Source organism: Pongo abelii, chromosome 1 (genome assembly GCF_028885655.2).
Source record: "Pongo abelii isolate AG06213 chromosome 1, NHGRI_mPonAbe1-v2.0_pri, whole genome shotgun sequence".
Taxonomy (NCBI): Eukaryota; Metazoa; Chordata; class Mammalia; order Primates; family Hominidae; genus Pongo; species Pongo abelii.
The window spans coordinates 120,182,931-120,206,794 of NC_071985.2; the positions used below are offsets into that span (position 1 = coordinate 120,182,931).

At 39.7% G+C, this 23,864-nt stretch overlaps 1 protein-coding gene across 17 annotated transcripts in view; it reads left to right on the plus strand.

The window, feature by feature from the left end:
- Positions 1 to 22,532, plus strand: part of ST7L (suppression of tumorigenicity 7 like) — a 95,488-nt gene extending 72,956 nt beyond the window's left edge. For 15 of the 17 annotated variants that reach the window (XM_063718108.1, XM_063718133.1, XM_054529309.2 and 12 more), the window contains 2 exons: positions 5,329 to 5,468; positions 21,296 to 22,532. In XM_063718108.1, the coding sequence (XP_063574178.1) occupies positions 5,329 to 5,468; positions 21,296 to 21,394 (239 nt within the window). In that variant the 3' untranslated portion in view covers positions 21,395 to 22,532. Of the gene's footprint in view, positions 1 to 5,328; positions 5,471 to 21,295 lie in introns of those variants that run through there. The other 2 variants (XR_008512851.1, XM_054529355.2) reach the window with 2 other exon arrangements.
- Positions 22,533 to 23,864: the final 1,332 nt, after the last annotated feature.

Here is a 23,864-nt window from a genome sequence, read left to right on the forward strand (position 1 = left end):
AGAAAAAAAAAAAGATGATGGACAATGTGTTAAGTGCTACATGTATGGAATATATTATAAGAAAGCTTGAGAAGGGCCGGGCATGGGGCTCACGCCTGTAATCCCAGAACTTTGGGAGGCTGAGCTGGGCGGATCACTTGAGGTCAGGAGTTCAAGACCAGCCTGGGCAACATGGCAAAACCCCATCTCTACTAAAAATACAAAGGTTAGCCAGGTGTGGTGGCTTGCACCTGTAATCCCAGCTACTCAGGAGGCTGAGGCAGAATTGCTTGAACCCAGGAGGTGGAGGTTGCAGTGAGCCGAGATCGTGCCACTGCACTCCAGCCTGGGTGACAAAGCAAGACTCTGTCTCAAAAAAAAAAAAAAGAAAGAAAGAAAGCTCTAGAAGGGAGGGCCTAGCTCTCTAGGAGGTCAAGAATGATTCTTAATTTTCTGACTTCGGTGACTTGGAGAATGGTAAATCTATCCTATATCAGGAGGAGCCGGTTTGGGAATAGGGGCTGGGGAAATAAATAAGTTCAAGCTTTGACTGTGTTGCCTGTGTAACATCTCATCCGTATTTACATACATACCTGTATATGTGTATATATATATGTACATATATAGAGATTTATATGCTTAAATATTTTCTTGTATAATCTACTTAACACATATACATACAAGTCTGTATTTTCTCTCTCTAAATAATATATAGGTATAGATATATTTTTAAGTTATGTATATAATGTGTATTATTAAGTATACATATAATATTTATAATTAGTGAATGTTGTAGGCATAAGTAATAGAGAGCAACTTCAAACTAGCTTAAACATAAATAGTAATTTGTTGGAAGAACACTGGGTTATCAGAGAACTCAAAAGCAACAATTATATTTGGACTTCATAAGGGACTAGAACTGGGGACTAGAAAGCCATTAGGATTTCCAGGAATCAGTTATTTGTATATCTCTCTGTCCCTGGCTGCTTTTTTCAGTCTTTCCTATTCTTACTTTCCTTTCCTTCCTCCCCAGTCTCATTTTCTCCTTCTGTGTTCTGTCATTTCTGTTTCTCTCAGTGTATCCACTTCATTCTTACATCTTTCTCTTTACAGTTTGGCTTTCCCTTCGTAGACAACCATGTGGCCAAACTTGAGGCCCCTACAGCCCTCTGCTTACATGTCATGAGTTCAGGCAAACAATACAGAATGAATAATATCTCAATCCCACTTTTTCTTTTCTCTTTTTTTTTTTTTTTGAAATAGGATTTCACTGTCACTCAGGCTAGAATGCAGTGGCGCAGTCACGGCTCACTGCAGCCTCGACTTCTCAGGCTTAAAAGATCATCCCCACTCTGCCTCCTGAGTAGTTGGGACCACAGGCACGTGCCACCATGCCTGGCTAATTTTTGTATTTTTGGTAGAGATGAGGTTTCACCATGTTGCCCAGCTTGGTCTTGAACTCCTGAGCTCAAGTGATCTGCCTGCCTCAACAAGTGTTGGGAATACAGGTGTGAGCCACTGCACCCAACCTCAATCCCACTTCTAAAACTTCTGGGAGAGAGAATCAGATTTATCCAGGTGTTTATTCCTTGTCCAGTCAGCTGTAGCCTAAAGACAGGATTAGGTTGCGTAAATAAAATTGCCAGCGGTCCTCATATATCTTCCTCTGTGCATCTCAAAAAACAGAATTGGGAGTCATTATTTTCTAGGTAGCAAAAGAAGTCCTAGGCATAAATGAAATCACTAAGGAAAACTGTACAGTGAGAATTAAACTGAGGGTGGAACCATGGATGCACAGAAATGTCTAAGGAATGAGTGGCAGAAAGACAGTTGAAGATTCAGTGAAGAGGTTGTCAGAGAGACAGGACAATAACTAAAACTAGATTCCTAGAACTAAAAGGAAGAAGAAATTTCCAAGTGAGGAGTAATATCCAAGATAATAGGTAAGGTAAATACTAAGAAGAATCCATTGACTTTAGCAATTAAGATGTCATTAATGAGAGAAATTTTATTTTCCTTTCTCAAGTGGTGGTGGTGGTAGTTGTTCTTGTTGTCTTTCCATTTTAACAGGAACAAATATATTTAAGGCAAAAGAATGGACCCTAAATTATGGAATGTCAATGTGCAAGAGTGTATTATATTAAGCTAATACATTTAGCCTAAAATAATGCCCTCCTTTGTAAATTATTACAAAGGTTGTCTAATATAAGGCCAATTTTACATAGTAATATGAATAAAATCAGGGTTATTATGTTGTCAAAGCTGTAAGCTATAAGACCAGACAGTTTATTTTTGGCAAGCCTTTATTAATTCTAACTGCATACAGGGTACAAACTCCAGAAGGTAGGAGAGGGGGACTATGCCGGGGGGTTTTGTTTGATTATATTTTATGTTCTTGGAGTATTTTTTTTCTGTCTATGACTGTGGTAGAATGAACAAATTGTTAACAATAAGGAGTTTTAATACCCAGGAGTACTTAATGTTTTTTGTTTTTAATTTTCCTTCAACCTTGATATGACTTACCGCATTCTGGAATTTGCTTATGGACCTCATAAGTTCAGAGTTGAACTATTCCCCTAGTTCACATAGCTATTTAGTCGTCTTTTATGCCTTCTGATAAATTTTTCTCTACAAGCCAGTGATGAAATTTGAACTTTCGTTCCAAGGGAGTGTTTCTGTAATAGTCATCCATTATTTTGATGTATTAGCCAAACATTGACTGACAAATGAATTTACAGAAAGCAATCCAGGAAGAAATAATTAAGTCTCTCCTACAGTATAAAAATCTCATATTTTAGGAAATTTCCTCACTAAAGCTATGCAGTTTGCTACCTTATAAAGTGAGAATAATACTATCTCTTAGGGTTACTGAAAAGAATTAAATGAGCTAATATAAATTAAAGTTCTTTATAAACCATGAAATGCTATATAGGTTAGCTAATATTATTAACTTTGCTGTCTTGTATGTGTTTCCCACCTTCTTGAATACCAGGGTTTGTTTCTCTTGATTTGAAGTTGGGAAGAAGAAGAAGTTGGCCTCTCATGGCTGAGGGACAGGGCAAAGGGGATTGCTGACTGGTTCTTTGGGTGTCGAAAGGACAATGTTCTCTACAGTTTCTAATGTTTCTAACTTTTAAAACTTCCATTTTGATGTGCTTTTACTTTAATCATGGCTCAAGGTTCTGGAAATTTTCTGGATTTTTAATGGGTTTGTGTTTTGGTATATACTTTCTGAATATAGTAAAATAAAAATTAAAATATAGCTGTTGAAGGAAGCTTAGGTGTAATCTCTGTGAATCATTATGTTTTAAAAGTGAAATTTATAGCTGACCTTGGTTCAGCACAAAATTAGTCATCCCTTACTAATGCAGGATATTACATCAGAAATTCCTGGGTTAGTATCCAGCCCTAAGCGGTCAACTTCCTGGCCTAATGAAGTCCCAGAATAGCTCTCAGTTTAGCAGACATTTATTGAGCACCTACTGCATGTTAAGTACTCTAATAGGCTCATCTCAGTATTGTTATTCAAGTATTTTCAAATTTCAAATAAAATATAAATACTTGAGTATAATTGATAATGAAATATCCAATCACTCGAAAAATAATAGCTGAGTAAATGTGTAAATATGGTAGAATAAGACAAGGGACTTTATGGTCAGAATCCTAGGCCTTCGGTTTGCTAGTTTAGGTTTTTTGTTTTTTTTTTTTTTTGAGATAGAATCTGACTCTGTTGCCCAGGCTAGAGTGCAGTGGCACGATCTTGTCTCACTGCAACCTCTGCCTCTCAGGTTCTAGCGATCCTCCTGCCTCAGCCTCCCAAGTAGCTGTGACTACAGGTGCACGTCACCATGCCTGGCTAATCTTTCTATTTTTAGTAGAGATGGGGTTTCACTATGTTGGCCAAACTGGTCTCAAACCCCTGACCTCAAGTGATTCACCCACCTCGGCCTCCCAAAGTGCTGGAATTACAGACATGAGCAACCACACCTGGCCTACCTACTTTATTTATTTATTTATTTACATATTTATTTTTGAGACAGAGTCTTGCTCTGTTGCCAGGCTGGAGTGCAGTGGCACAAACCCGGCTCCCGGGTTCAAGCGGTTCTCCTGCTTAGCCTTCCCGAGTAGCTGGGACTATAGGCGCGTGTCACCACGCCCACCTAATTTTTATATTTTTAGTAGAGATGGGGTTTCACCATGTTGGCCAGGATGGTCTCGATCTCCTGACCTCATGATCCACCCACCTTAGCCTCCCAAAGTGCTGGGATTACAGGCGTGAGCCACTGCTCCCGTCTTACCTACTTTAGTTTTACAGTGCCTAATGAAATGCCACATATATAAACACATTAATAACAACTCAAGGCCAGGTGTGGTGGCTTATACCTGTAATCCCAGCACTTTGGGAGGCCAAGGTGGACAGATCACTTTAGGCCAGGAGTTTGAGACCAGCCTGGCCAACATGGCAAAACCCCTCTCTACCAAAAATACAAAAAAGGTATCTGGGCGTAGTGGCCTGTGCCTGTAATCCCAGCTACTTGGGAGGCTAAGGCACAAGAGTCACTTGAACCTGGGTGGCAGAGGTTGTAGTGAGCTGAGATCGTGTCACTGCACTCCAGCCTAAGCAACAGAGCGAGACTTTGCTTCAAAAAAAAAAAAAAAAAAGTAGCAACTCAAATTTATTTATTTATTTATTTATTTATTTAGAGACAGGTCTGTCACTCAGGCTGGAGTGCAGTGGAATGATCATAGCTCACTGCAGCCTCAAACTCCTGGGTTCCAGTGATTTTCCCACCTCATCCTCTGGAGTAGCTGGGACTACAGGCACACACCACCATGCTGGGCTAATTTTAAAAATTTTTAAGCAGTATTTTGCTTAGGTTAGTGTCGAATGCCTGGCTTTAAGCAATCCTCCTCTTTGGCCCCCCAAAGCGCTGGGATTACAGATGTGAACCACCACCCGTGGCTGCAACTCACATTAAGCACTTAAAATGTTCATCATTACAACTCTCCATAGCAACTTCTAGAGGGTTTAGCAACTTATTCAAGATCACATAGCTAATAAGTGACAAAGCTTTTTTTCAAAATCACCTCAGCATGATTTTGTAATCAGTGTTCTTTCCCATGATGCCATCCTGTTCCCACACCCAGCACAGTTGTCTAGCTATTAGATATGCTGTTGATGCTGGGATAAATAATGGATAACTGTCTTCTACCTTGCTTAACCAGAGACTTTCCTTTTTAAATTTTTTTTCTTTTTAGTTTTTAAAAACAGATTTCGTTTGAGAAGATTAAGACTTGTTTACATGTTATTCTGAAATAAAATTGATTCTTACCTATTCTCCATTGCAGCCTTTCATCATGTTTCTGTTTACCCAAAAAAGGAGCTTCCTTTGTTCATCCATTTCACAGCAGGATTTTCCTCTTCTACAGCAATGATAGCCATTCTCACTCACCAGTTTCCTGAAATCATGGGTATTTTTGCTAAAGCTGTAAGTATGATCTCAAGGACTTGTGTAGATTATTTGTAAAACACACAAGAAACCATCTCTGATATGCCTGTGCTAACCCAGCTGAACAGTGGAAGATATTTGTTGTAAATTAAAGGAATCGATTTGTATATAGTTGCTGCCATAAATATGTCAAACATAAATTTTTGGTGATTTGAGCTACTTCTGTTGCTTAAAAGAATACAATATAAGATTGTAACAATATAACATTATAAAGTTTGCTCTTATAGATCACTTTTGGTGATAAACAGCATTTGTTACTATCTTTGTTAGGGTATTTTTTAAAAAATACCCTATTTTGTAAACAAACCCTTTGATTTTTTTTTCATTTAAATGAAATCATTAGTTCTCAGGATTTGTTGAACTTTAAACTCAAGAGCACAACTAGGATGGATAATAAGTACATAAGGCGGGGGAACAGATGAGACATTTGTCCCTAGGTACAGAATGTGCCTATGTCTCAAAGGTTCTCCAAGTTATTGTGTCTGCTTGTTCTTACTTCCCCAGACTTGGATATAGAACCATGTGTAGTTCTTTATTTTCATTTTTGCCCTTTAGTTTTGAACTGCTTCCCCATTTCCTGAACCAGTTAATACTTGAGGACTGATATTAGAGTGGGTATCCCATCACTATTTACTCTTTTTTTTTTTTTTGAGACAAGGTCTCGCTCTGTCACCCAGGCTGGAGTGCAGTGGTACGATCTCAGCTCACTGCAGCCTCCGCCTCCTGGGTTCAACAGTCCTCCCGCCTCAGCCTCCCGAGTAGCTGGGACTATAGGCACATGCCACCATGCCCAGCTAATGTTTGTATTTTTTGTAGAGGCAAGGTTTTGCCATGTTGCCCAGGATGGTCTTGAACTCCTGGGCTCAAGTGATCTGCCCACCTCAGCCTCCCAAAGTGCTGGGATTACAGGCATGAGCCGCCATGCCCAGCAACTATTTACTTTTCTATATAAACTTACTAATGTCACTGGCTCAAAGTAAAATTAGCAAAGATAATTGCCTTTAAGTCTCCAAGCCTTTTTAAAAATGCATCTTTCTTGTACATCTTTGCATTGCTACCAGGTAGTAAGAGTTAAAACCCAAAAAGAAAATGCTGATTAATTATATTCCCAAAAATAAAAACACTGAGAACCATGGAAAAAGTAGTCCTTACTTGGTAATGTATTTTCTGTATTTTTCTCTATATGCCTCCATTCTAACTTGTTTCCTCACAGTTTCTTTTTCTGCCTTAAGAATAGTTTATTTTGTGCCTTAAAGATTAGTTGGCTTTCTTCTGGCACCAGTGGTAAGAGCAGTGGTTTCCCTTTTTCCCTGAAGGTCAACCATATAATGTGTTAAGTTGCCACTGGCTGTAGGCCTAGGCGTCTGAGTCTGCACTTGATTCTGGGTCAAACTTCAAGAAGAATGACTTTCCACTGTTGTTCAGGGAGTATAGCTGTTTGGTTTGGAAACTGACTATTCTATTTCTTTTTAGTGTAAAATGAACACTTAGTGATCATACTCATAACTGTTATTTGCAATAGTGCTAATAGTTGAGTGAGTGCATCTCAAACTGAAATGACCTTACTATGTAATCTGGCATGGAATAAAAATGACCTAGAAAGAGAATTCCATCCATTTAATAGCTGGAAAGAAAATGTGCAACTGTGTATGTGAGATCACAGGCAAGCAATGGGAGAGATGATTCTTGGATTTGTCTCAGGCAAGTGGAGTGGGAAGGAAGTGAAATAGAGCAAGGAGGGAGATCTAGAATCTGGAATAGATCTATACCAACTGTTAGTAGTGTATTTCCATGGGGTACAAGCTACAATTAATGTTTATAGTGTCTGCCTTTACCTAGGCAGTCACTAATGGCACCAGAAGAACCTTTACGATTACATAGCCTAAGTTCCTTAGCACTCCTCTAGTAGAGACTGAGAATGAATAATTACATATTTTAAATGGAAGCTTCTTTTTCAGACCAAAAGTTATTGATATACTGCTTTTCTAGTTGATGGATAATAAACAAGCATTTATTTTGGTATCTGTATAGGTGATGGTATATAGTGTTAAGAATGTGCCTAATGGTAAACTTTTACAGCCACATTTTTATCCCTGTGGCCTTTACATGTACATTTTAAAACCCTAAAAGCTAAGTATTTACTGAAAGTTCCTGCAAACCAATATTTGTGCAGGATTTCCAAAGGCAGGTTCCATTTAAGAGTTAATGGGAAATGACTGTGGTATGGGCAGTTTCTAGCTTTTTTTTCTTTTTCTTTTTCTTTTTTTTTTTTTTTTGAGACAGTCTCGCTCTGTCACCCAGACTGGAGTGCAATGGCGTGATCTCGGCTCACTGCAACCTCCGCCTTCTAGGTTTAAGCAGTTTTCCTGCCTCAGCTTCCCACGTAGCTGGGACTACAGGCACGTGCCACAACGCCCAGCTAACTTTTGTATTTTTAGTAGAGATGGGGTTTTGCCATGTTGGCCAGGCTGGTCTCGAACTTCTGACCTCAGGTGATCAACCCACCTTGGCCTCCCAAAGTGCTGGGACTACAGGCGTGAGCCAACGCACCCAGCCAGTTTCCAGCTTATAAACACAATGTGTAGATGCCTTTATAGACAGACAAACAGCAAGGGAACTAGAGGCTTAAATTACACTTCTTCACCACTTCACAGTGTTTGCTCTATGCAGTAGGAGCATCACCATCACCCAGGAGCTCATGAAAAATGCATAACCTCAGGCACCATTCCAGACCTTCTGAATCAGAATCTGCATTTTAACAAGATCCCCAGGTGATCCTATATATACATTTAAAGCTTGGAGAAACTTGCTGTACTCTACCCCCAATAAGAGGAATTTAGAACAGCTCGATAGTGCTGCCTTGTCAAGGTGGAAAAGAGGCAGCATTGCAGAGTGGTTATGAAATAGATTCTGGAGGCAGGCTGCTTTGCTTTGAATTCTAGCCCTGAAACAATGCTGTACAACCTCAGGTTAGTTACTTAACCTTTTCTACCCTTAGTTGTAAAATGATAATAATACTACCTCTCATGGGTTTTGGTGAGCGTTAAATGACTTTAAAATATGCAAGTGTTAGGACTATGTCTACCCACAGTAAAAACTAGGTGAGTGTTAGCTGTTGTTGCTACCTTTTTTGTCATCATCATCACCAAAGTGCAATAGTGGGAAACCCTACCCCCTTCTTGTTTAAAGGAGATATGTCCTAACAGTCAGCTCAAAATGCATTTTTCCATAGAAACTGTAGTATAAGTGGTGGTTGGGTATAATTTTAAAAACACTATTAGTAGGCCAGGTGCAATGGCTCTCGTGCTTGTAATCCCAGCACTTTGGGAGGCCAAGGCAGGTGGATCACTTGAGCTCAGGAGTTCATGACCAGCCTGGGTAACATGGTGAAACCCCATCTCTTCCAAATATACAAAAAAATTAGCCAGGCATGGTGGTGTGCACCTGTGGTCCCAGCTATTCAGGAGGCTGAAATGGGAGGATCGCTTGAGCCTGGGAGGTGGAGGCTGCAGTGAGCCATGATTTCACTATTGCACTCCAGCCTGGGCAACAGAGCAAGACCCTATCTCAAAAAAAAAATACTGTAATACTATGCTTCTGGCACATTATGTGTATATGAATGTAGAAAGTGAAGAAATGTTTCAGGTTCTAGGCACTGGCAAACTACCTTGTAGAACAGAACCTGTTGGTAAGTTGCAAACTGTCTGTGTTAGCATTTCCAGTTAATTCAGATATTTGATGGCCAAATAAAGTAGAAATTGGTGAAGAATCTTTGAGACATACTTGTTCTATTTCAGAAGACAGACTTTTAAAAAAATTTCCTAAATTTCTTTGTTGTTACCATTGTCTCTTTCTCATCTAATATCTTTTCGTAATAGCTCACATGCCAGAGCAAATTGAGTTTGAATTTCTTAAAATGCATTTGTTAAAAAAATTGTGTTACTGTGAGGCCAGGCACTGGACACTGATTTTAAATAATTCTCACTGTACATCAGATTTAGAGAAATGAAAGGGAATGAACTAGAATGGCTAATGGTTTTAGTGCCTCTTCTTTTGCATGGTATAAGGCTATGTGGAATAGACTTCATTTTTAGGAAGTTAGGACTTTTTTCCCCTGATTTTTCTCCTGGCTGAGATGAAAACCTAGTCTGACATTAGACACAGAGCAATGAAAAAGTGTTGCATAAATCCCTGGAGATGTGGAATGTGCTTATATCAGAGCTGATATTCTCTAAGGCCAGAATTCCTGAAAAAGGAAAAATTGCTTTTAAGTGGTAGGTCATTTTCTCACCTGCTTTGAAGCCTGCTGGATTAAATATGGGAGTTCAAAGTAAGGGTAGCCAGCAAACCAACTGAACTGGAATCTGATTCTGCTTATCTGAAAGGAGCTTCTTTATTTAAGAACAGCACTGCCCTCTCCTTAGAGAACCAATCTTCTACTCTGGCCCCTTTCATTTCTCTTGCAAGAAAAGTGTTCTTCTTAGCAAGGCTTGGGAGGGTGTTATCACAACAGTGAAAAGACTTAAAGATGGTCTTGGGGGTTTCACTAACTTACTGATAAACTCAGACTTGTGGTATGTGACTTTAGTGTTTTGAATTCAGAAGTGTGTTTAAATATTAAAGTCCCTAGTTGGGGCCAGCCATGGTGGCTCACGCCTGTAATCTCAGCACTTTGGAAGGCTGAGGCCTGCGGATCACTTGAGGTCAGGAGTTAGAGACCAACCTGGCCAACATGGTGAAACCCCATCTCTACTAAAAATACAAAAATAATTAGCTGGGCATGGTGGTACTTGCCTGTAATCCCAGCTACTTGAGAGGCTGAGGCAGGAGAATTGCTTGAACCTGGGAGGCGGAGGTTGCAGTGAGCCGAGATCGCGTCGCTGCACTCCAGCCTGGGTAACAGAGCGAGACTCCATCTCAAAAAAAAAAAAATGTCCCTAGTTGAGTTTTAACTAAACAGGGTAGTCTTTGCAATTTTGGCAGAAAAGGGTGTTACAGGTAAAGGTAGGAATCAGAGATTCCCAAATAAATTTTCTGTTTTAGTACAGCAAAACTTTGTTGAAATTTGTTTTACTGAATGCGTATTGTAGCTGTGCTGCGGTGGGAATGGGCTTTGTTTCCACATATTTCTACTAATCTTTATGTGGGAAAATGTGGTTGGACATGCCAATGATGAATTTCTGAGCAACTCATAATTGGCTGGCTCCACTGTAACTAGGGCCTTACAATCTGCTTGATTAATTCTTTAAGGACTACATTAGCCAAGTTGCATGATTTCCAAAGATATAGAAGGTCAGATGTTACACTAACAAAGAACCTCTCTACAGAATGCCTCACTGGGGTTTCTTTAGTCCCTTCTCAAAAATAATTAAAATTTTTCTTCCCAAATTACATTTTTAAAAGAATAAGCAGATATAAATGCCAAGTGTCTTTTACTGAAAAGTGAACAAAACTTTTGGGAAGATTTGTCCACTATTCTTACCATTTTTTTCAGGGAAAAGATTGATCTTCACAACTGGGGAAGTTAATAAACAATTATAACTATATATTAATGTATACCAATTGAAAAATATATGATTTTTTTAAAGGTTCTGAGTTTTCCATTATTATAACCTGTGACATGATAGTTGTATACTTCTTTATTAAATTCCTAGGGCCACATTCAGAAATTAAATTAATGATTAAAATAAATTTCTTCACTTTGAAAATGGATTACTTTCAAAGCTATGAGACTTTTTTAGTTCGTAAGAACTGATACAGTTTTAAAAACATTTTGAAATGTAACTAAACTTACATTTCTGTAAAATATTCTATAACCATGCTATTTCCACAGTTATAAATCTGAGTTGTTTCCCAGAGATAATACAGATAATGAAATAAACCTATTGTGTGACAGGTCAAAATTTTTAAATGTTTACATATTTGTTCCATTGTTGGTGCATCTAAAGTCTTTATTTGGGCAGTCTGGCATATTCAATTTTAACTTTCTTTACTAACTGGGATTTTGGATCAAGAGAAAAGACGTTCTCTACCTCCTAGAAGGGTATTTCTCATGTTTCATCCTTGTTTTTCTCCTTCAAAAAGAACCAAACTAAGAAATTTGTGAAATTGCTGGTATTATTATTCATCCAGATTTTCTAAGCACTGAGCTCTTCTAAGGGGGAAAGAAAATAATAAAAGTTAGGAAAATGTACTTTTTTTTTTTTTTTTTTTTTTGAGACAGGGTCTCACTCTCTCACCCAGGCAGGAGTGCAGTGGTGCCATCTCGGCTCACTGCAACCTGGGCTCAAGTGATCCTCCCACCTCAGCCTCCCGAGTAGCTGGGACTACAAGTATGTGCCTCCATGCTAGGCTAATTTTTAAAAATTTTTTATAGAGATGGGGTCTCACTTTGTTGCCCAGGCTGGTCTCCAACTCCTGAGCTCAAGCAATCTGTCCACATCGGCCTACCAAAATGCTGGGATTACAGGCTTGAGCCACCGTGCCCAGCCATGTCAATGTACTTTTTATTATTATTATTATTATTATTATTATTTTATTTTTTTTTTTTTTTTGAGACAGGGTCTGCCTCTGTTGCCCAGGATGGAGTGCAGTGGCACCATCTAGGCTCACTGCGATCTCCAACTTCCTGGCTCAAACCATATGCCCACCTCAGCCTCCCAAGTAGTTGGGACTACAATATGTACCACCATGCCTGGCTAATTTTTGTATTTTTGGTAGAGACAGGGTTTCACCATGTTGGCCAGGCTAGTCTTGAACTCCTGAACTCAAGTGATCCACCCACCTGGGCCTCCCAAAATGCTGGGATTACAGGTGTGAGCCACTACGCCCGGCCAACAATATACTTTTTAATGCATGTGTATATCCCTTCCCCAGGGTTTAATTCAGTTTTAAAGTTGGTAGAAAGCATCTTTTTTTCCCATTAACATGTGCCTGTCAAGTATGAGGTTCACAGAAGCTCTCCCAGAATTTGTTTCACATATGTTTAATCGTCTTTTTCCCCGTCAAAGTGAAAATCTCATTGCTAAAATTTAGGACATCATGTCACTAACTGCTACTGATATATTTATTGCTTAATCATTAGCACTTGGGACACATGGAGTGCTTAGCAGTTTTTAGAAGAGCTGTGCTTAGATATTGATATAAATCATTCATTCGAAACCCATTCTCCTAGTGATATTATAATTCACAATAGGAAACACTGATCTTTGTTTTAGAAAACATCTCTATCTTGCAGACCCAGCATAGTCCTCTAAATTGGGAGAATCATGGGGTACAGAAGAAAATTATAATATTAAGGAATAGTTTTTAGCTTTTTTCTTGGTGGAGTTTGGCTCCCTTCCCCTACCAATCAAATGAACTAAATTAGTGAGACTACATAATATATTACAATTCTAAACCAAGAGTAACTCAGACTTCAGTTAGTGCTTCATTTTTTAAAAGAGATTATACTTATATCCTCATTTATTCTTACTGGAGCCATTGGAACATAGACTTACCGAAACCATGGGAACATTATAGATGTAAAGTTTGAGTCATCAAAGTTAAGTGATGTGCCTAAAATTACACAATTGATAAGATAGCTTATTACTTTTAGTCATGATACATACTTTTGATTTCAATAATATATCACTTCATAACTTACACTGAAATGAGTACAAAAGAATAAATTTCATACCAGAGATAGTAATGCTGAGGGAATAGAGAATGACAGAGTGGTGATATCCAGTGGCTTGCTAGAGAAATCTTCCTAAAAGAGTTAAATTTGGAGAAGAGTTTTAAATGAAGATGCTGATGTGGATTGTCAGAAAAATAAAAAGGGTGCTTAGGTTGGAGAAATGTTTACTGCAAAGACAAGTATCAGTGGGCAAATAAGCTGCCTGGGAGTACTCTTCACAGTTTAAGTCTGTTTGATGAACTCCAATGCTTTAAAATAAAGAATGAAAGCTGTGCATGGTGTCTGACACCTGTAATCCCAGCACTTTGGGAGGCTGAGGTGGGAGGATTGCTTGAGCCCAGGAGTTCGAGACCAGCCTGGGCAATCACAGTAGTAATTATAGTAGTAAGAGCTCATAAAAATGAAAAGTAAAAATAAAAACAAATTAGCCAGGCATGGTGGCGCACCCCTGTGGTTTCAGCTACTTAGAAGGCTGAGATAGGAGAATCATCTGAGCCCAGGAGTTGGAGGTTACGGTAAGCCATGATAGCAACACCACATTCCAGCCTGGGACACAGAGCAAGACCTTGTCTTAAATAAATAGGTACATACATACATATATACATAAATTAATTACTTAAAGAACACAGCTGGGCGTGGTGGTTCACGCCTGTAATCCCAGCACTTTGGGAGGCCAAGGCAGGCAGATCATGAGTCAAGAGATCAAGACCATCCTGGCCAACATGATGAAACCACGTCTCTACTAAAAATACAAAAATTGGCTGGGTGGGGTGGCGCGCCTGTAGTCCCAGCTACTTGGGAGGCTGAGGCAGGAGAATCGCTTGAACCCAGGAGGCCGAGGTTGCCGTGAGCCAGGATCGCGCCACTGCCCTCCAACCTGGCAACAGAGCAAGACTCCATCTCAAAAAAAATAAAAATAAAATAACGCACATATGCTTTTCTTTCAAACTGATTCATTCCAATGTCATTCCTCTTGCTAGTTAGCTACTTAAGAAAGAATGCCACTTGGTCATTTACATTGCATACTCATGTTACTGCGTAAAGGACTTCAGCCTCTCTAAGTGCTTAAAATGTACAATAATACTAAAGAAACAGTAAGCCCTGGTTTGTAATGATTCAGAGGGAATTTGACTCTCAAGTTACTTTTTTAAAGTTTTAATATGAAGTATAAATGTATACCTTATGTTTCAATATCAGTCTTCTTTCAAAATCAAAGGGCAAGTTTGTGAAGGATTGTAGGGGAAAGATAAACTGAACATAATAAACTTTTGGTCTAAAATATCATAACCTATAAGTTTTTTCCCTAAAGTAGGAATTTTAGGTAGCAGAGGTACTTCTAGTAATTCTATCAATACGTAGGAAACTTGGGTGTGTTCCTTAATGCTCATGAGGCCTCAATAAAATAATGGGTTTTAATTGGGTGTTCTATCTGAATTTGAGGAAATCATAAAATTATCTTTGTTCTGTAATAACATTAAGATTGTCTTAGGTCCATCTTGACAGTAGCCAGCTTCAAGGAGAGAAATTATTTGGGATTCAATAATACTTAACAAAATTAAGAGTAGGCTATTCAGAGAATGCAGATCACATAATCACCTTCTGACCTCACTCTGTAATTTCAAGCATTCTAGAAATAAAACATGTATGTACTGTTCAAAGTGTAGAAAAGGGATATGTTTCCTTTAAACATCCTTGCAGATGACCAATGTGACAGAGAGAGAAAGATGCAGCTTAGGGGACAGTTGGAGAAGGGAGCACATTCCCACACTCTTTGTTAGGAACATGCCAGCTCTTGTCTTCATTTATTCAATATGCTGCAGTCCCAGTTTCTTTCTGAAGCCAGAGTTCATGCTTTTACTCCCAGGTAGCAGCAGCTTTACAATTAAATTTTAATCCGACAGTGTTGTTAGACTCCTATCAAGAGTACAGCCACAGCTGTTCTTGGCAGGCAAATACATTGCTGGTTTTCCTTCAGTCACAGTGAGATAGAAAAATGTTCTCTGTCTAGGGTGTGGACGAAGGCACTTTACTAATCTTATGCATAATTCATCCTTGGTTGCTGGGGCACTCAAAGTTGAAACTTTGCCCTCTGATAAAATTCAGCTGGATGTTTTTTATTTATTAGACTCTGATCCCTTTAGGGGTTTAGCCCTTACTGCGAGCCCAGGGATTCTAATTTGGCTAAGCCCTAGCTGTGAAGACTTTTCTTACTAATTTGCCCTTGGTGAATTTTAGCTCTTGTAATACCAACTTTAAAAAACAAGAAACAAAAACTGCAGTAGAACATGCAGTTCAGAGAGTCCTGGATAACCTGAAAAGAGTCTTCTTTGAATATTGGCTTATTGAATGGAAGGACTCCAATAGGGCCTGTCTTGATTTGTTTTCAAAGTTTAGATTTTTAAAGAGCCTCAGCAAATTAAAACATGGTTTTAATTGTTCTATAACATGCTAAAATATGGTAATGATTGTTCTATAACATATAACAGGTCTTTGCGTTTCAAATTCATTGGGTACCTATGAAGTATAAAATATAATCCCTGTTCATAAGTAACTCATAGTCTAGTGGTAGGGGGTTTGAGATGGGCATGAAGATGTATTAGTATAAGGTAGAAGCTATTGCTACAGTAGATTAGTTCATCCTTGAATATTCATTTATTTGACTGGAAGGGAATGGTGAGTTATTTTCACATGGCTCCCATAAGATATAGTGACCCAAAAGGTCAATCTAGACTAATAGATTATGCTTCCTTTCAGAAGAATTTATTTGGTTAGGTCAAGCAAGAACATATAGAAAGAGATATCTTTATTCTTTTCCAAAGATGTGATGCGGAGTACTTTCATCTTTATACCCAGCAGCTGGAATTCATCTTTTTGTAAGCAGTGGTATTTATTATAATGTTTATATGAATATAATTTATCAAAAAATGGAGAGCTCCACAATTCAAAATTTAAGAAATGTCTCACCTCAGATTCACAGAGTAATTGCCTTAAGACAAAAGCTCTACACTCATACATTTTATATTCCTCTTTTATATCCTCTCATTCCTAATAATGACAGATTAATAAGAACTAATAGCCATCCTGGTTTTCAATATGAAACAATGTGATTTCACATGAAGCAGAATAGAATAGTAAGAGTTAGGACCAAAATTACTTAGTTCTTTGGGCATGTGAGAGAATAGGAAAGAGCTACCCAGAATTTTCCAGAGCTCACTTGATAATGTCAAGAGCTGCAGCTGGCAGTCACTGATTCTGAAAATAGGCACACATCATGTTAATTAAAAAACTAAATAAAAGGATATTGGGATAAGGCACTAAAATAAAGTTCCTTTTGCCCTTTCTTTATAGCTGGGTTTTGCTGATCAATTCTGCATTTTTGACAATTCTACCTCTTTACAGGGAGAACCACCAGTATTATTTTCTCTTTAAGTAACTGAAAAAATATTTCCTATCTTTATTGAGCTGTCTCATTAAAGTAACAGACTAGCTGGATCATTGGGGATATGACTTTGGGATATATGTTTTAAAATAGGCACAGAGGCTGGGTGCGGTGGCTCACGCCTGTAATCCCAACACTTTGGGAGGCCGAGGTGGGTGGATCATCTGAGGTCAGGAGTTTGAGACCAGCCTGGCCAACATGGTGAAACCTTGTCTCTACTAAAAATACAAAAATTAGCCTGGTGTGGTGGCAGGCGCCTGTAATCCCAGCTACTCAGGAGGCTGAGGCAGGAGAATTGCTTGAACCTGGGAGGCGAAGGTTGCAGTGAGCCAAGATCACGCCACTGCACTCCAGCCCTAGTGACAGAGCGAGAATGCATCTCAAAAAACAAACAAAAAGGCACAGAACCTCTCCTTGAGTTTATACAAATTAGGCACGTAGTCAGTAAATATGGTAAAATGATGAAAGTATATACAGTAGAAGAGCAGGCCCAAGGCTAAATTCTAAACTACTCATGCAAACATTATAATAATACTAGAGAGTTGTAGAATGTACTGATTTAACCTAGTGTTGCAGTAGAAGAAAGGAAGAGAAACTATTTGAACAACAACTTGGAGGCAGAAAACTGGGGATTCGGCTTTGGAATTTACTTTATTGGTAACTATTACTTCTCTAGCTTGTCACTCACTTCTCTGAGCTTGTCACACCTACTGGAATAAGCAGAAATTATTATTCTTTGCCTAGGTTAACAAAATACACATCTCCAGATAGTAAGTTAGTTGCATGATGGCATCTTCTAATTCAGAGGTCTGATTTGTAGCATATTGGTAAGGAGGCACATTGATATTTCTGGGTGGTAGGGAGCCCACTTTCATCCATTCATCTGCATTCCTGTTCAAACTAGCAACTGTGACTGCTAACATTAGGTTCCCAGAAAAAAGATGTAAGTAAACCCCAGTTCCACTGAGCTCCTGTGAAGGTACCACCTCCATAGAACTTGGTTGAAGACAATGAGCATAGTTACCTTTTTTTTTTTTTTTTTTAACTTTTATCTTTTGGATGGCATTTAGAGTAACCTTCTATTTTTTTGGCCTCAAGTTCCATATTGAATTTTTTAAAATTGCATTTTGAGCAATAACATTTCCCTGGTTGCTTAACTTATACAAGTTAAGACTTCTGTCTCTATGCCTATTTTATAATAGCTTCTCTGGGAGAACAGATGAAAAATAAGCCAGTTAGATATTGAAATCCTTTCCATTCAGAAATGTAAATAAAACAACCAGCATGAGCAATCAGCTTATGTCAGATTCCATGGGTTTGTATTACATAGGAAAATTACAGTGCAACCTGAAACATGCTTCTTAATGAATTCATAGTGCTGTCACAGTTGAATGTAAACCGTTGAGCTTTTCTTTTGTGAAGGGTTTCAGAAATCACCCTTTATAAACTACCTAGGGGAGGGAAGAGAACTAAGATGATACTAACAAATGCTATCACTGGTTTTGTGGCTGCCTCCCTTCCAGCACCAAATTTTGCCAGTTAAGTAAAGCAGAAACCTAGAATATGGCACACGTTTTGACTTATTCAGTACACACACACACACACACACACACACACACACACACTCAGTGCCACACTGGGTCAGACCCACAGTTCAATACTCTGTTTCTGAAAGTGGCACCAGGGAACTGCTTTGGAAGAACAAGATTGCACTTACGGTTTTTATCCTCAGAAGTTAGGGAAGTTTGGTTAAGAAGTATGACAAAAGCCCCATAAGTAGCGATTTTTACCTTTAGCAAATGCAGGAAAATAGACACCTAACTAGAGATCCTGAAGTCAGAATTTGTCTCCTTCTTTGGCTGCTACTTCAGCACCTGGTAGTAAATTAGAATAAAGTTCCTCATTTATTAGTGAGCTGGTTTTGCAGTCTCTAAAGCTCTTTTGCAGCTCTTCTATTCACTATGGCCTCAGATACGATAAATCTGCTAGCTGCAAAAATTCAATATACCAAGTAGAATAAATATATAGGACCAGTCAAGTTTTAAGTTTGGGAGTGAGGAAAAGAAGCATGTATTTTCTATTTTAAATTATTTTCTTTTCACATTCTAATTTCTTAAGGGTTTGGCTTGATTTATGCCAGGTTCTGAGCCTGTAAGCCTACATTAATGTATCACAGTACTGGATAGGATATTTGATATCTCTTACTTAGCCCAGAATCTCAAATGATAAGGAGCTGTAGTTAATGATATGTAGCATTTTGTTGAACTTGACAGTGTAGATCTCTGTTAGTCCCTGGGTCTGTAACAAATGGACTCATCCTTGTGCTTTTCCATAGGTGCCCTGATGTTTACTGACATAAATCAAGATACTATGTGGCTCTATAGGGGATGCTGAACCATTTGACAGTCTAGGTGCACACAGTCACCTCACATTATTTAAGCCCTGATCTCAGCATTCTAATTTCTCTGTATTCCCTGGTGTATATAATGTGTACTTGCTTGAAATTCCTTATATATTGCTTGTACATTCCTGCTTCTAAGTTTCAGCACATACCAGTTCCCTCTATTTAGAATGCCTTCTTCTGACTGCTCTCAATCAGTTCATAAAACACATAAAGCTATCTTTTAAAAATTCAACTCAAAAGTCACCTCCTGTGGAATGCCATCTCTGATTAATCTCATTAACCTAATTCCTTTATTCTCAGACTTCTGCTTCCTAGTCCATTAAACTGTTTCATTTTATTGTAATTGTTGCTTCTGTATATTGTCACCCAGTAAGCATAATTATTCTAGGAATGATCATCTTCCTCCAGCCTCTTGTGTCTACTTATTACACACAAATATTTTGAAGGCCTATTGATGACCTTTTCAGTTTCCCCAGAGTTCCAGTTCACCTTCCTTACTGTTTCCTTTTACTTCATAGTTACATTCCTAAAGAAGCAGCGCATGTGTTCAGGGTTGGCCTCCACCTCAGCATGTGTGTGGCAGCCTGCTGAATAGATCCCTACAATTGGGAAGGAGTTAACCCTCTGGCTTGACAATCTATGCATTCTACTTAGACACCTTCAAGAAATAGATGTGAGACCAGGAGTAGACCTGAAAATAGGAGTAGGTAAATTTCCATGGAAAGCCAAGTTAGCTTTTTCCTTCCTTTATACACAAGACCTATGAAGCTGCTGTCATCAGCAGCTCATTCAACACTCTCCTGCTCTGCCTCTTTTCCAGGAGTCAGGGTTAGTTTAAGAAAAAGCCTCTTGCAAGAAGCCATGACCTCGTACTTTTATCCCCTGCATCTGGTGTGTGGCCTCATGGGGCTGTGCTGCTATGCAGGAGGTGAGCAATGGAATTCTTTAGATGATGACTTCTGAGCTCACGTGCAGAGGCAGTTGGGGGTGGGAAGCAGGGAGAACAGTGAGAGCCGAGATCGATGGACCAAAAAGTAAAGTCTGCTTTGGGGAAGTCCTGACTATAGGTAGACTGTTTTCATGAGGTGTTCTTCTCCTAGCTCAAGTAGGGGCCCAGGTCCGGGAGCTGCAGCATCCCAGATCTATGATTGATGAACATTGTACTTTTCCCTTCTGTCTTAACAGTTGGGGTGCAGGAGTGGGATAGGTAGCGTATGCTGTCTCTAACAGAAAACATTCCAGGATTGAACAGAAGAGTTCCCCTTGCATACGTCATCTTTTGGAGCTGCTCTTACTCACTGTCTTGCGCCTAAACAGAGGTCCAGATTTTGGATGGGAAAACAAAGAGGGGTTGAGAGCAGCAAGTGTTTGATCAAGTGAAAATCTGCTGTCTGCCTCATCTCACAGGGGTTTCTCTGCAGGATTGAGACCCCTTGCCTTGGTGTACACAAATTGCTTGCATCAGCTTGAGATCCCAGTACTTTTACCAGGCCACGGGTAGGCATCTATCTGGCTTGGGATGGGAGTTTCTTAGGACACTTATTCCCTGATCTTGCTTTCCTAACCCAGGAGTTGACATCATTTTTAAAAGGAGTGAAATCTCAAAGAAAATTCTAATACATACCTTTTTTTTTTTTTTTTTTTTTTTTTTGTGACAGAGTCTCACTCTGTCTCCCAGGCTGGAGTGCAGTGGTGCATCTTGGCTCACTGCAAGCTCTGCCTTCCGGGTTCACGTCATTCTCCTGCCTCAGCCTCCCGAGTAGCTGGGACTACAGGCACCCGCCACCAGGACCAGCTAATTTTTTTGTATTTTTAGTAGGGACAGGGTTTCACCGTGTTAGCCAGGATGGTCTCGATCTCCTGACCTTGTGATCTGCCCACCTCAGCCTCCCAAAGTACTGGGATTACAGGCATGAGCCACCGCGCCCGGCCTCTAATACATACTTTCAAAGCCCAAAGCCTTAATAATTTTCTGTCATGACTGCTTCTACTGTGTCTGTACATTTAGCATAATTTCAAAAGGACTAGATAAAATTTTTAATGTTAATCTGAAGGGGAAAAAAGGAATAGAATTAGGAGCCAGAGTTGTTTAAATGTGGAATACATTGTATAGTGGTCACATGGTACTGGTGGTAATAGTGGCAGAAATGGCAAAAGAGCCATTGGTTGATAAGGTTCAGGAGGGCCTATGCTGTTCCTTTGTAAACTGTGCTCAGATATACTCTGCTGGCTGTCCTGGGACTCCTACAGGGTTTGACCATTTTGTATCAATTTCTGTTTTGAAGGTGCTGGGACTCTGGTGCCCCCAACCCTGGGCATCCTCAGGCTTTGAGGAGAATACACAGGATTTGAAGTCAGAAGACCTAGGTTTGAGTTCTGGCTGAGCCACACACTGTTCATGTGACCTTGGACAAATCACCAAATTTTTCTGAACAGCATCTGTAAAGTGACAGTAACCCCTACCTCACAGGGTTGTTGTGAGGATTACATATATGCTAAAGCATTTTGCATATGAAAAAGCTTCTTATGAATATTGTTATTCCTGGGGAAACCCCACCTTGGAAGCTGTCAAAAAGGACAACTGTAGATGAAATTGTCTTCCTTTTTTCTTCATTCAGCTTAGCCTTTCTGTTTGGCCAGGGCTGCTTACAGGGGCTGTTGGGGTTGAAGTAAAGTCACCACATTTTGGCTTCTTTGGTCAAAGAGAAAGAACTCTAATGTCCAGCTGCTCCATCGATATACTCATAGAATGGAAGTGAGCAAAGGAAAATTTTAAGCCAGGATAGTTTACAGTTAGGGGGCCAACAGGAGAATGCTTGCCTTGCATTTGCAAATCCAGAATGACTAAAACATCTTAAGTAAATGAGGAATAGCCACAAAGATGCTCAGAGATAATGTAAGCCATGAGTGGGAAGTGGGAAAATGAGTTTGTCAACGCCCTCTCTTTTCTATCCCTTTACCTTTGAGGTCAGGGACAGGGCATATTACTGACACCCCACTGGCTATTGCCCTATACCTGCCAATCACCCAAAGAAAATAATAGCTTCTAAGAAAGCTCAATTCACTGTAGCAACTGTGATATATTTACCCTAATAAAGCTACCACTTGGTCTTTTCCAGTGCTTCTCTCTTATGGAGATCATCCCTGGAATCCAAAGCTCTCCAGTTTTCTAACCCAGTTAAGAGTTAAAAACAACCACAGGTCATGAGCAGTAGGCTTGGCAGTTATACCTCATGCAGTCATAGGAGACTGCCCCATCATTCTCAGCACATAGGGTGCACATCTCACTATCTCTGGCATGAACCAGCCTTGCAAACTTGTACAGTCTCAGCCACTCTGCTTCGGTGGTAATTCTTCACCACTGATCTCTCTTCACCATGCCCTTTCTGCATCCTTCCCCCAACCACCCACCAGAGGAGTTCTGGTCCTCAAACCAAAGAGTTGCCTGCAGGTTGGTAATGTAACTTTGTAGATATTCCTTGATTAAAGCTAGCCTATTGGTATCCTTTTTGAAGTACTGGATCAAAATCTAATTGCTTTTTTTTTTTAATTGTTGGGGAGAGGAGGATGAGCAGAACTCCTGTGTAGCCTGAGAGAAGTTCTGTATGTGTCCATATATGTACACCTCTGTGTGTGTGTGTGTGTGTAACCTCATGGTTGTGCTCAGGCTGACAGGGAGGGCAAAAAGTGAAAAGGAAGCATCTCTTTCTTGTTTTCCAACATTGCTTCAAAGATGCCCAACCCCCGTAGTAGCAGGCAGTTCCCAAGTGGAGGGTCGGGGCAGAGGCCTCCACCAAGGCCATCAATAACCAGGTGTGAGCTACAGGTCTCTGTGTAATGTGAAGCTCTCCCGTATTTCATTTCTGCACCCAGGGGGCGGCTCTGCAGGATTGCTTACGGAGAGCTCTGTGTCTGGCACCTCTCTCCACAAGGCCCAGGCGCCCAGGGTCCCACCGACCTGCCCAGGAATGCATCACATTGTTCTCTGGTGCTGTAATTTGGCTGCAGGAGCTAGGCTGAATGCCTCCCAGGGATGAGAAACATACTCTCCCTGGCGTCCTCCCTTTGCCCCAGCTAGCTTGAGCTTCTGCCCTATGACCACTGAGTGCATTTAAATAAAAACCTCAGAAAGACTGAGGAAAAAAAAAATCCTAATTATCTCTCTTCTATTAAGCCATGTAGAGACTCGTGTCCTGAGTGGGTCTGAGAATTTGGCAAAGACTTAGTGGTTGGTGTTCTTGATAAGGGAAGTGAGAGAAAGGAGAAGGAATTACTCCCTGCAACAGGAGGAATAGAAATGAAGCAGTGAGTGTTCAGAAATTAGATCTACAAGAAGTTTTGCAAACAGGCCCTCAGGGCCAGGCAATGTTTGTTTTTGTTTTTTTTTTTTCATCTGAAGCCCCTGATTTTATTTTTCCAGCATCACTCTAAGGAAGAGTGTGGATTAGTGCCATTATTCAGGGCTGGTAATAATAAAAGTTAGCTTTTATCTGCAGGGCTAGGTTAAGGCTGGCATTCTTACTTTTACATTAAAAAAACTGGCTACAGGCTGTGCAGCTGAGGTACTTCAGTCATGTGCCTTCTCTAAAAGGATTCTTAGATCCTTAAAATATATAGTATGTTTTAAGTTTGTATCTAAATAGCACTTACTGTAATGTATTATACCTAAATGTTTATTAAAAGTTAGAAGAAATGAGTACTAACAGGAAGGAATGGAAGAGAGGAGAGGGGCTAAGACATTGCTGATCTGAGGGACAGACCTCTATCAAATAGAAGAGGGCTGGGAGAAGGGGTGATTAGAAGCAGAGTGAGGGAACTAAATGGAGCCCTGACTGCACCAAATAAAGTTCTCAT